Below are 14,288 nucleotides of genomic sequence, written 5' to 3'. Positions count from 1 at the left end.
AAGGCCAATTAAAAGTCTTAAACCAATTTTGCTATATTTAAATTAGTAAAGTACTTCTTAAAATTCCCAGTGGATTTTATCTCTAAATACGACATTTATTTATAGGCTATCACAAAGTAAACAGGCCATTCCAAAAATGGACTTTTAAGTTTCTTAAGTTTCTTAAATCCACAACCCCGACCCCAACCCCACAATTTTTGAGACAAGATTTCTCTATGTAGTCCCTGCTGTTCTAGAACTCACTATGTAGACCAGGATGACCTTAATCAAACTCAGAAGAGATCCTCCTCCCTCTGCCTACCAAGTGCTGTGTACCACCATACCCAATGGTTTTATTGAAAATTTTTTCATTAAATTTTTCTGATCCCCTCTCCTCAGAACTGTTTTCTGTTTTGTTTTATCTGTGTGAGGAGCAGGGCACTGATATCACCTCTCTAGCCTGCACTCTAGGACCCACCCTTCTCTCCACCCCACAGCACTGAGGAGAAACTGGCACAACAAGCCTATTTTCTAAGGCGGGCTTTAAAGAATTTTCAAGCATAGCAGAACATTCAGAGTTCAAACAAACCAAATTAATATTGTTTTGCTGACTTTCCTTAAACAATGGTTGGGATTCTCTTTAATTTTATAATAAATACACAATTCAATTTCTGGCACCACAGAAAATAACATTTTACACACACACACACACACACACACGCACACGCACACACAAACAATTTCACACACAGACACACACACACACAGAGAATACACACACGCGCACACAGAGTACACACACACATACAGTACACACACACATGCATGCATACACACAATCTCACACACAGTACACACACACATACAGTACACACACACACTCACACATGCACGTGCACACAATCACACACATATAGTACACACACACACACACACACACGCGCGCACGCGCGCGCACACAGTACACACACGCCCCTTCCTGCGCACCTGTCGCATTATGTCTGGGTTATTGAGCATGTGACTGATCTCTGGGTTTCTCTGTATCAGCTGCTGCATCTGTGGGTTGGCCATGATCAGCTGCCGCATCAGGTCAGGGTTTGAGAGCATGCTCTGCACAAAGGGGTTTTCCATGATCTGGACCATCATTTCAGGGTTAGACAAAAGTTGCCGCTGCATTTGGCTCTGTAGTTCAGAGAAGTTGGTGGTATTTAAACCCAAGCTACTAAGACCTGCAAGTCCTCCAAGTCCACCTTAAAAGAAAAACAAAAATGGAAATCAGAAGTTTGTGCTAAAATATGAAGAATCATTAACTCTATATTTTAAAAACCATTCAAACGAAACAATTCCTGCCACCCACTTATATGGCGTTATACTCACTATTATACTATCTAATTCCTATGCTGTAGCTTAGATACGAAGTGTTGCCCCTAAGCCTTCATCCTCAGCTGGTGACACATGAAGGTGATCACAACGAGCTCCTCGTAGCTCAGTGGGCTATTCATGCAGTGCATTTGAAGGGACTTCCTGCTGCTACAGATAGGGGACTTTTCTATGTGTATTAGGAAGACGTACTTGTACTCCCAGACTGGACACAAATCTGCATGTGCACCCTAATAGCCTACAACACACACTGCTAATGCTTTGTTCAGAGTCAATCTCACCCACAGCAGAGCAGAAGCTCTTGTTAATATAACCCTGATACCAGCAGACACTAATTATTCTGTTTTAAGAACTGTTTGAACCTAGACACCCCCGGAACAGGGAATGAATGAAAGGGACAGCGGCAGCATAGGAACATTTCGCACAGTCTCAGTTGCTGACCATCTGAGCAGAGGCAAACCTGAGCTCTCAAAAGGTCAGTCACCTGTTTCTGTTCTCCCCAACCCCATATCATTTGCTGGCAGAAGGTTACATGTGGCCTCCCCGGATTACCAGCTCTGAAATAAAGCACAATCTATAAACTTAATCTGCCTCTTCTCATCTGCCTTTGGGGCGGCAGGCAGAAGCTTCGAGACAGTAGCTGCACTGAGAGAAGCAGCGCTCTGCTGTACCCTCCTGGCCCACCAGCTGAGACACCAGGTGCCAAGACAGACTTGCCCCTCCCCCCACTGCTGCTTCACAGTGGACAGCCCCAACCCCAAACACATCCTACAATCAAAATGTGTCAAATTTTCAACTTTAATATGTAATAGAACCAGGGTTGGGGATTTAGTGGTAGAGCGCTTGCCTAGCAAGCGCAAGGCCCTGGGTTTGGTCCTCAGCTCCACAAAACAAACAAACAAACAAACAAACAAACAAAAAATAAAAACAAAAAATGTAGCAGAACCAACCAGACATATTTTTTTAATCTCTCTAGTATAAAACAACATATTTATTCCTTCTTGATCTCTCACAGGGTTCCTAAAAGCCTAGGTGGTCATTTGAGGGCTTTCTTCTGTCTGTCATACACAGGTCACTGCACTGATGAGGTTGGACTGAGGGCGCCCTGGGGAGTGACAGGAAGAGGACGGAGCTGGAGGTCAGAAAGCCTAGTGGATTAAAGGTGAAACCTTCAGCCCCATCCACCAGTCCTGAAGGGGAAGAAAAGCAGCTGGAGGCTCTTCTCTGTGTAAACTAAAACAGCGCTCATTTATTTATCGTCCATCCGTACTGCGTTCTAAACGTGTGCACTATGTATTGGCATACTAGAACTGAGTCACCACAAGGTTTTCATGGAAAGGGTGTGTTCCTAGGATGTGAAAGCGAGACCTAAGGAAAACTGCTAGCTACAGCCTTAGGGCCGGTGAGGACACTGAAGCCCAACCGGTGTCACCTTCAGAACACCTTTTCTCCACAAAATCTCAACAACTGCAAGTGAATAAAGAATAGAGTGTGGGGAGAGGCTCAGTGTGAAGTGCGTGCACAGGATGCGGGAGGGGTACGACGGGGAGGACGCAGGGAGGAGAGGAAAGCGGCTTCACTGCTGATGCTCAGGACACAGTTCTTTCATGTGCTTAGGGCATTTTCAAGATTTTTTTTTTAAAGTATTAGAATTAATTATTTATTATTTTGTGTGTATGAATGTTTTGCCTGTGTGTGTTATGGGTACCACATGCATGCCGGTGTCCCCAGGACAAGAAGACAGTGTCAGATCCCTTGGAACTTGAGTTATAGATGGTTGTAAGCCACAGAATGGTGCTGGGAACTGAACCAGGCCCCTGCAAGAGCAAACGGGAAGCCATGTCTTAACCAATGAGCTCTCCCCAGCCCGAGGCTGTGCAGCCTCATCCAGAGTGGTGCGCTTGTCTACAGTCTCACAGCAGGAAAGCCAGCGTGGGAAGAGTGAGCTCGTGCCACACTGCAAACCAAACACAGGAGACTCAGTGACAAACAAGGAGGAGCGTCACTGGCACCCTCCTGTATAAATGAAATATCATTACCGAATTCATCACAGCTCAGCACCAATTAACTATGTCCTTTGATGCAATTATGTGGCATCACTACTTACACACGGGCTACATCACTTTTATTATAAAATGCCACTAAATGTCAGTATAAACTAAACAAACATACCTGTATCCCAAACCACTGTTGAAGCACAATTACAAAAATAAACCACATAAAGTTTAAAAACTGGTTTGCTGAGTGACTTATGTTACTTAATTAAATTACCCTTGGAGGAAGAGAACATTTTACTACACACACACACACACACACACACACACACACACACACACACACACACACACAACTTACCTAAACCAAAGGAGCTGTTAGCAGCAGGCCCAGACGTGGGGTTACTGTCAGGAGCTGGTGAACTGGTCACACTGTTTCCAGTGGTATTTGTTTGCTGAGCTGAATTATCTTGCGGCCTAATGTAAGTAATTAAATCACAATGTAAGATGCAGAACTGATTATTTTTAAAAGAATTAAAATTCCAATAGACAGAAAAACAAAGGGTAAGCTCTAGTAAACAGAATATCATCATCAATACTTTGCCTGAAATGACCTGACTGAGCATCACAAACAAATGTTGGAAACATAGTAAAACTTAAAAAAATTACTATTGTCTTTCTCTGAATACAATATACATGAAATGTTTCCCTGCTTTCCATCACAGTGATTATATAGGAAGGCCAACTAGTTATCACTCACAGAAGATGATCATAGACACTAACATCCACAGACCTCAAACAATTAAACTATTTTCTAGTTCCACAGTGCTAGGAGCAGTTTACCTTCCCTCTCTCAAACTGTTAAAGGTAAAAAACTTAACAGTAAGTGGGCTGGAGAGATGGCTCAGTCATTAAGATCACTTGGGGCTCTCTCTTCCAGAGAGAGTTTCGAGCACCCCCACCAGGTGGTAACTACAGCTCCAGGAGAACCAGGGGTCTTCAAAGGCACTCATGTGCACATACCCATACATGGCAATAGACACAGACAGACAGACAGACAGACAGACAGACAGACAGACACACACACACACACACACACACACACACACACACACACACACACACACGCACACACACAGTCTAGGCATAAAAGCTGACAGGCTGTCATGGCTGTAATGTGGGCTGGTTCTGATATCACTCTGTAACTGGGCAAGAGTCCCGTGTCTCCCACCAGCTTTGGCTGCCAGGTTACTGACAGGATGATCCAAGAAACTGAAACTTCTCCACAGCTCCATGCTGCAAGGAACAAAGGCTGGAGACCTGGTGCCAACTAGAGGGAGAGCCTGTGAGCTGGAAAGTCTTTTGACAACTGGGTAGACCACCTTGTAGGAGAGACTGAAGCCAAGACAAGGATGGGTCAATAGGCAGGCCCACTTTTCCCAGGACTACTTAGTTGTGTACACCTCTACCCTCTACTTAGCCTAACCTATGTCACCACTCAGAAGGTGGGTGGGGCCTGTCACTGGTCTATCTTGTTCTTCTCAGTGTGACACTCAATGGACTTTCCGTCTCATGGTCAGCATTAGTTGTCTGCTTCACTGAGGACAAGGGGTACAGCCAGCTTGTTCAGGTGGCCAGGGTCGGGCTCTGACACTAACCACTAGGTGCCATCTTCAGAGTTCTTTAGAACAGCAGGCTTGATTAGAGAAGTCTCTCTCATCTGACTCCGATCTGATTACGGACCTTACCGCTTCATTTACTGATTAAAAGGTCGATTTTTCACTTCGACATCTCAGAAATCATAATCTACCTTACACTTGCTTGACATCCCAGCATGAATCACCATGTATGCATGTGTGCTCTGTGCTACATCACTGTCACGCAAGATGTTATCAAGTATACAGAAGCACAGGAAGAACACACGTCCTCATCAGTCAAGAGCATGCACGGCTGAGGAGCTGCTCCTAGTGCAAATGCTCCAGCCAGGTCCTGCAAGATGCTTCACCTCGATGCTTTCAAGTACAGTCTGTTGCAAAGGAAGAGCTGGGAGAGCCTTAAGACTGGCTGTTCAGTGAGGCACTGATCATCCCAGCACTCAGGAGGCAAAGGCAGGAGGAGCGGATTCACCGCTGGCCTGGACTTGACTGACGCTGTCTCTAAAAGCAAGCTGGTGTGGGAACACAGTGACAGACTCAGGCTGACCCGTTATGTAGCACAGCAACTCAAGACTAGCCATGAAGTTAACACTAATGAAACGGAAAGTGTTAGGAGGCTTCGGTCTGTTACATCATCTTACATTATCTCTGTGGTGGAATGATAGAAAATTCCAAGTTCCAGTAAGTCTGAAGAAGCTCTCTCAACTAATAATGAGACAAAAATTTAGATGCTATCCAGAATAATGATAGTTTCTTTTAAAAATTTATCACACATTAATAATGATTTGTACTGTTAACATGTTACCGAAACCATGTCTAAAACTTTCCCTAAAGAGAACAGCTAAACACCAAGTTGTTACCTAACTCGAAATTGTTCTACATAATAACCAGTTGACTTTTCTAAGTTAAATGGGGCCTGCCCTGGATCTGCGTCCCAGCCCTCTCCACAGAAACAGTCCCTTCCCAGACATGCCATACCAGTATGGCACGGCTGGCGTCACAATGTTGTTTTTCACAAACACTCAAGAGAAACCAAGAAGGAACTTTAACTGTAAACACTAAGGACAAGGAGAGCCCCTTGGAGCCGGAACTGGTTATTTAACAGACATACCTGTTTTGGGTTTTGATGACAAGGTGAACCGTAAGTCCATCATGAATCCCATGCTGACTCAAAGTATCTTGATCTTTTAAAATTTTTCCAGCAAATATCAACACAAGTTGGTCAATATGAGATTTGAAACGTTTTGAGATTTCCTCTTTGAACTAATAAGATAAAAAATAAATTATATATGTATTTTTAATAACACAGAAGTTTGTACAGTACCACCTAGACTGGTTTGCAGAAGTTCCTCCAAGAGGCCTCACTACATGTGCTGTGTCTCCTCCTCTGTGTGCAACAACTGTCCTGTCTCTAATGGAGGACTTACCCCAGATGTCACAGCCATGGCTTTGCACACTAAGATGGAGACGGTGCCTTCTTCCTTCTTATGCCAACAGGACCAAATCTAGTTGGAGTCACAAAGGAGCTCTGCTAAGCTTATTGTAACTGTCTCCCAAATCTCCACCTTTAGCCTCCCTGCTTTGGAATTCCAATGCACACAGGCGAGCTCATATTCACAGACCTTTTTACCAACCCTGTCACTTCTCTCATTCAATGTACATTACCTAGCAGTACCACCAAAAAGCAAATAAGAAAATCTTTTCCAGAGACTCGAATAAACTATAAACAGAGAAAGCACAAAGACAGTTGAAGAAGGCTTTCCAGAACTGAAAACCAAAAGAAAAATTAGGAAGAAATCAGGAAAACCTAGAGAACTGTTTGCTGGAGAACAGAACAGCCTGCAAATGCAAAGAAAGAACAAGACAATGCAGACAAATGCTTACTTAAAGTAATCGCCATTTCTTAACGTCTCTACTAAAATATTCAAAATACAGGTTTCATTCCGATTAGAAACCCCACAGTGGCCTGGGAAGCCCCATTAACAGACTACACGAGAGCACAGTGGCAACCTAAAGAAGAGGACCGCTCAGTCCCAGCTCCACACACTCCACAGCAGGGTGTGAACACAGAAGCCAGCACTTGACAGGCAAAGTCCATGGTGTTCCGGAGCCGAAACACTTCTGGGAGCCGCTAAGTTGTCTGTAACATCGGTAAGCAACCCTAATTAAAAATATCCCAAATCTAAAATCTGCCAAAATAATCTGACTTTTTCAGTGTCCCATTGTCACTCGAGGGTCTCTGATGTCAGACCTCGTTGAGGAAAGCTCAGCACCTGCACACTGAAGTCTCTCAGGATCAGGGAAAGAAGTCAGAGGTACAGAGAAACAGTGTTATGTCACTCTGTAGCAGAGGGTGACCTCAAACTCCCAGTGGAGCCTCCCCAGTCCTGGCATCACAGGCTTGAGCGCCTCACCCAGCAGCCTGGACTTTACAACCCACCCTCTCAATTCCTACACGCAACCAAACTTCTGAAAGGCAAAAGCACACGTATAAAATGCACTACAGTAAATATTCTGGAACTTTCTCTTCTGAGATTTCCCCCTCTATTTGAAACTATATGATACATAATCATTTTGTTGGTGGTGATTTTGTGAGACAGGGTCTCTCTACATAGCCCTGGCTATCCTGGAATTCATTATGTAGACCAGGCTAGCCTCAATCTCACAGAAATCCACTGGCTTCTGCAGGTGATTAAAGGAGTGTGCCGACAGACTTGGCTGTGTAATACACCACTTACACCCTACAGCACTCACATGGACCTAACCACCTGTTAGGTTCTTCCTCCCTTTGGTAGTGATAAGAGAATAATGGATAAAGAAAATATTTTTATAAGGCTCAAATGACAATGCATAAAATACAAGAATCAAGCACAGTAAACGGTGCCACTCTTTAGCACAGGAGTCTGTGATATGGATGAGCCTTTCATCAAGCACAGAGAAAGGACTGAAGACTTGACCCCAGTGGTGTTCATAAACCACAGCACTGGGTTTCCAACATAGATCTGACTTCAAGGCCAAACCTATAAAGATCATACACAAAATAAACCAAAATGTATTAATTAAATGTGTAACCTTTACGATAGGTTTATTATAACAAATAAGATGCATTTAATGCATACAATGAGAAAGTCGATTTAGACCAATTTTTTCAATGTTAAACTCAGAAAGGTCTCGCTCTCCCTCCCAGTCTGAAGTAAGCAACCGACTGACTAGAGCTGGGACAGCGCTTAGCGTGCTTGCTGCCAGCCCGACTGACAACCTGAGCTCAGGCCTATCCCAGGGACTACACGGTGGGTAGGAGGAGAGAACTGCCGTGTGTATGCACACACACACACACACACACACACACACACACACACACACGCACACTAATAAACAAATATAGTTATACAGCGTTTTACAGTGTTTGAAGGTGTGAAGGGAAGATGCTGGATAGATAACGAAGGGTCCTACTTGTGCCTCCAAATTCCAACTAACATAAAAGGATGATTTTAGGCTTTACTGAACTGTCACTCACCAGTCATAGTGACACACACCTTTCATCCCACCACAAGGGAAGCAGAGGCAGGCAGCTTTCTCTGAGTTTGAGGTCACCCTGATCTACACAGGAAATTCCAAAACAGCCAAAGCTACACAGTAAAACTCCTTGTCTCCAAATATGTGTAGCTCACACGCCACTTAAAAGTGTCTAATTCAGAAGTTGTTAGTATATTTAGAAATAGGCTGCATTGGTAAGAGTCAACTTTAGAACACCCTCAGTCACTCACAGAGAAAGCTGTGCCTTGAGCCATCCTTCCCATACACTCATTAACTCAGCCCCATTTCCCCAAAGCCCCACCAATGTCCTTTTCTCTGTCTACAGCTTTGCCCATTGGGGATCATTCATTCACATCCTTAACCTACTCTGTCATCTAGTGTGGTTCTTGGTACTGCCATCTTACCACTTGATAGCACACTGTCCAGGTACTGCACACTGAAGTTCCCAGAACAGCAGCAAACAAGCAAACAGCACACCTGTACTTAAAGATTGTGGACACCAAGACCACTGCAGGCCAGAGACAAACTGTCTTAGAGTCTTAAGTCTCTTTGAAAGCCATTCAATGCTCACTTCTGTGTCTAACTAATATCACTGAATCAAAAATCCTTAAGATTTATTAGTAGGTCACTATCCAACCCCAAACCAAAGAACTGAGAAGTCGCTGGGTGGTGGTGGTGTCTGTCTTTAATCCCAGCACCTGCAAGGCAGAGAGGCAGGTGGATCCGTCTGAAACAGCAATTTCCTCTCTTCGCTGTACCCACCTATCTGTGAAATCCACCAATGCAACTGGCAAAAATACTTTTATACTGAAACATCTTGTAACTACCTTCATAGCAGAACTTGCCTTTCGAGATAACCTTGATACATGGTCACTCCTCTCTAGTCACAGAATCCATCCCTGGTGACAGCTGGTGTCCGCCCCATTCTCCTCCTAGCTTAATAGGAAGGCTGCACTCTCTCTACCACTCACCAACAGTTTTAGTTATCAGATGTTCCAGTCATCCTGGTTGCTGTGCACCTCTGCACACACTCACTGTCCACTTTCCTTGTGTGTGAATGTGATGACTGCACACAGGGAGTTAACCTCAGGTCCTCACACTTTGCCCAAGACTCCCCATTTCCTTGAAAGATGAAAACTAGCAAAGCACCCAATCTCTTACAGAGCCATTTCTCTCCTCACTTCTCACGGCCCTCATTACCTCATGAGAAGCTAGTAAAGGTAGTGAGGAAACCCAACACTGCTCGGCAGCAGACTAACAGTGTGAATCAGATCAATCAGTGATCCAGGAGGGCACTGGGCAGTGGAGGCAGGCAATGGTAGAGGGACATGATCTACCACACAGACAGAAACACACATACATTTTCAAAGACGACAAAATATGACTTTTAAAAAGTTTGAGCAAGGGGTTGGGGATTTAGCTCAGTGGTAGAGCGCTTGCCTAGCAAGCTCAAGGCCCTGGGTTCGTCCTCAGCTGGGGGGGGGTGGGGGGGGAGTTTGAGCAACAGATGGAACTTCATCTGTAAATGGGAGGCCAAGCCAACATGTGGGTAAAGCCAAGTGTCACCTGGGTCAACTGACAGGGAAAGCCACACGGTCAATGCCAGTTAACTGCATCCCTTCGTTCTAAGTCAGCAAATTAAGTATTAAAAAAAAAAAAAGCACCTACATCTGTAAACAGAAGTGTGACTACAAATTATGTCAGGCACATTCTTAACTATGAGACAGGATGGTTCCCTGTAAAATCAGTAACAGTAACAGAGGCTGTGCCCTGGGGACACCTGGTCTCTCATCATTTAAAAGACCTGCTATGTGCCACTTAAAACCATCTTTCAAGAAATTAGAAGGTGAACAGATGTGGCATATTTGATAATCAGCTGTTATCCAGATTCACAAAGGAAGTAATCATAAAACTTGACAATAACAACCCAATTTTAAAATGGGCCGAAGCAGGCACTTCACCAGAGATCTACAGACAACTAATTAGCATGAAAGATGCTCCCCACCACAGCAGAAAGATGTAAAACTAAAGCCAAGAGATAAACAACAGACATGTATTAAAACAAAGCTCAGAACACCAACCGCACCAAGTGCTGGCAAGGGTCTGGAGCAATGGAAAGGCCTTCACTGGGGTGAGACTGCAGAATGAAGGGCCACTGCGGAAGATGCATGGCTGTTTCTTAGGAAACCAAACTCACTCAGAATGGGATTCAGCAACCACTCCTTCATACTTGCAAGCTTTAAAACCGTCATGTAGACCTACAGAGGTTTCACTCATAATTGCCAAAAATTGGAAGGAGTCAAGCTATTCCTCAGTAGATAATCTGTGGTGCATTCAGATAATAAATTCAGCCCTGAAAAGAGTGTGCTCTAAGGTCATGAAAGGATGTGGAGGAACTTTAAACCAACTCACTGACGGAACCCCGGACTTCTGCAGGCCAGGGAGCCCAGGACTTCTGCAGGCCAGGGAGCCCAGGACTTCTGCAGGCCAGGGAACCCAGGACTTCTGCAGGCCAGGCAAGTTCTCTACCACTGAGTAGCATCATCTCCCAGGTCCCACTGTTTGCACTTAATCATAAACTTCTTTCCCAGGGAGAACCAGTGGCCTAGAGTTTTATAGCCAGTAAAAGTCCCTCGGAATTACTCTGAATGTAAAGACAGACAGAGAGGCTCACAGAATCTTTTTCTTACTCACATAAACAGAGAATGTGACACCTACCAGGCAGGCAGTTTAGGAAATGTAACAGGGTCCCTTAAGGGTCAAGAAAATGATCCCAGATGAAGAAATAAAAATGAAAAAAACTGTACAGACAATTCCTCATCAAAGTCAACCATAGAAAGCCTTATATAGCTTGTGTCATTTGACAGGGACCAAAGAAGAGAAATGTGTGGAATCCAGGGCTCGCAGAGTTCAGAGCTCTAGAATCTATGTGCTCGCCTACAAGTAGCAAGTACTTCCTGACGGGAACAATTATAAAAGCCACAGAGAACTCTCCAAAGGACATAAAAACAGTGTGCACCTATTAACCTGATAAGGGAGGCAACGGAAATAGGGCAAACGACTTGATCTGAAAGCAGGAGGAGAAAAAGTGTACACAACAGGCAGGATAGGCAGAAACCAATGTCCCTAGGACCACATGGCTGGATTTAAAATCTGACTTCTTCATACTGCCAAAAAGAGAGGAACTTAGGGCTGTGGCTGTGGTTGGTCAGTTGGGCAAGTGCTTGCCTGGCACCCAGGTAATGCTGGCTTAAATCCTTAGCATCCCCAGCAGGGGTTTGGAGAGAGGGGGTAAGGCTATGGACATCTTAGGCAGATGTGGTGACACACCCCTTTGAGCTCAGCACTGGGAGGTGGAGGCAGGCGTCTCTGTAAGATGGGGGTCCACAGTAAGCCTGGTCTACATGTGCATACGCGTGCCTGCACAAACATACACAATTAAAAAATAATTCGAAATAAAACAAGTGGCTGACCCACTTCAACAATAAGCAGCTTTTGAAGCACATTTAACAAAACAAGCTGACACCCAGTCAAAACTCATTAACACATTTCAAAAGTTGGAAATCTTATCAAGTAGTACTCCAGTGACATTTGCTCAAACACAAGAATTCCTAAGCAAACAAAAATATTTAACCACCCCCCCCCCTCACACACACCCCATACATACAGAGTGAAGAAGCCAGAGTCAAGACCGCAGCCACACATAGCCAACAGAGGGGGCTGGAGAGCACCCAGATGCTCCCTCTTGTGGAGGATGAGTCTGGCTCCCCATAACCAATGTGGTGGCTCCCTGCCTTCCCTAACCATGGTGCTGTCCTGGCTTCCATCAGTGTCAGACGTGCTTGGTATACACACGTACACATAACAACAGTACGTACATCTTTTAAAAAACCAACAGCACAAGCTCTGATTCCATAAAGATTTCCTACAAATAAATTAGCAAGACACACAATCCTGGGGAAGAATCCTCTGCAGCAGGGAAAGGCGCCTTCCCCGTCCACATCAGAGACTGTAACTTACAGTGGAGACTCCCTGAATGGTGCTGGGTCTGCAGAGTCCTGCAGTAATGTGCTGCTACATAAACAGCAGGCTGCAGTGTGAGCGTCAGTTTAAAGCACATATCACGGTAGAGACTGGATTGATTACCAAGACCTTACAGTTCCACTATTTATCTAACAGGCTGGCCATGTAAACTAACTGTGCCACAATCATACACTCATTTAGTCCAATCTGTATTCAAGAACGAATGAACAATTGCCTCTTGCCTCGTGTGATTGTAGACATCTCAAAGCAAAGGAAATCATGTCTAAGTGAAGATAAGCTCTGGTTTCTTCTATAAAATTGAAGAGCAGAAGGGCAACATGTGTTTTCTAGAGAAGTGTGGCATTGGGACCAAGGTTCAGTAGAGTGCTTGCCTAGTATCTGTATGCATTAGGCCCCACACTGGGATCCCCCCCCCCCCAGCTGAGGACTGAACCCAGGGCCTTAGCAAGCACTCTACTGAGCTAAATCCCCAACCCCCCCCACCCCCAGTGGAATCTTAGTACTGCATAACCTGGGCACACTACTTGCAATCCAGGACTTGGGAGATCAAACAGGAGGACTAGAAGTTAAGGTCATCCTTGGCTACCCAGAGTTTGAGGCTAGACAGTCTAGACGTGAGCTCCTGGTTCAGTAAGAGACCTCATACCAAAATCCCATAAGACAGAAGGCAACAGAAAGACTCAGCCTCAGCCTCTGCATGCATGTACACACACGTGGATGTGCCTGAACAACACACAATTCTCTATGTCAATCATCATTTTATCGCACAAGTACATAATTTTCTGGTACCACATTACCTCATTTGAAGTTTATAAGAAATTTAAAAAAAAAATCAACAAAAAACAAAAGCAGAGTCTGCTAGACATATGTGAAGTCACCTTCTCTCAAACGAAGAAAGGGTCGCTAACAATTGTTGTCACAGACAACAGACTCCAGCCTCACCTCAGGTTTGAAATGGGAGTTCCTGGCTCTTCCCACTGACAGAAAATAGCGATGGATGCAGCTGACTGGAGCGCTTGCTTGCATTCTCTTCAAAGGAGCTGCCTCGGCTGACTCATGAGCTATCTCTCAGACCTTAGATGTGGGGCTGAAGAGACCGCACAGCAGTAAGAGTGCCACAGGCAGTTCTCAGTACCCTCACCACACAGCTCCAGCTGCAGGGAAATCCGATATTTTGCAGCTTTTGGGGACCCTCCCATACTCACACTCGCACAGGTAAATATTAAATATACATCTTTAAGAAAAATCTCAGAGCTGGGAACACTGAGAAGGCAGAGCCAAGGTGGATTTCTGAGTTCCAAGGCCAGCCTGCTCCATAGAGCAAGTTTCAGGATAACCAAGGCTCTAGAGAAACCATCTTGCACACATGGAGTGTGTACATGCCTGCCTGCTCACTCCCATCTATTTGGTAATTTGGTTTCAGTCCAATACTGAACTGAAGAGAGTAAAGGGAAAGCCAAACAACCAATACCAATTAACCAATTAATATTAAAACTATTCCTAGGGCTGGTGCAGGGCTCAGCAGGTCAAAGGATTTGTCACACAAGCCTGTTGACCTGAGCTCAATTCCTGAAACTCACAGGCTAAAGAGAGAACCAAGTCTCTAAAGTTGTCTCTTACCTCCACATATGTGCCTTGGCACACATGCCTGAGTGTACACACACACACACACACACACACACACACACACACACCCCTC

The 14,288-nt window shown here is 44.7% G+C and overlaps 1 protein-coding gene across 2 annotated transcripts in view; it reads right to left on the bottom strand.

Annotated features, from left to right (window-relative positions):
* The window catches only part of Ubqln1 (ubiquilin 1), a 38,108-nt gene that overhangs the window by 14,495 nt on the left and 9,325 nt on the right, over window positions 1-14,288 (bottom strand). For both annotated transcript variants that reach the window (XM_087589653.1, NM_053747.2), the window contains exons 2-4: window positions 6,120-6,271; window positions 3,715-3,830; window positions 967-1,229 (exon numbers count right to left, since the gene is read on the bottom strand). In XM_087589653.1, the coding sequence (XP_087445779.1) occupies window positions 967-1,229; window positions 3,715-3,830; window positions 6,120-6,271 (531 nt within the window). The remainder of the gene's footprint in view (window positions 1-966; window positions 1,230-3,714; window positions 3,831-6,119; window positions 6,272-14,288) is intronic.

Source organism: Rattus norvegicus, chromosome 17, assembly GCF_021556685.1.
Source record: "Rattus norvegicus strain SHRSP/BbbUtx chromosome 17, alternate assembly SHRSP_T2T, whole genome shotgun sequence".
Taxonomy (NCBI): Eukaryota; Metazoa; Chordata; class Mammalia; order Rodentia; family Muridae; genus Rattus; species Rattus norvegicus.
This window is presented reverse-complemented; position numbering and strand designations above follow the sequence as displayed.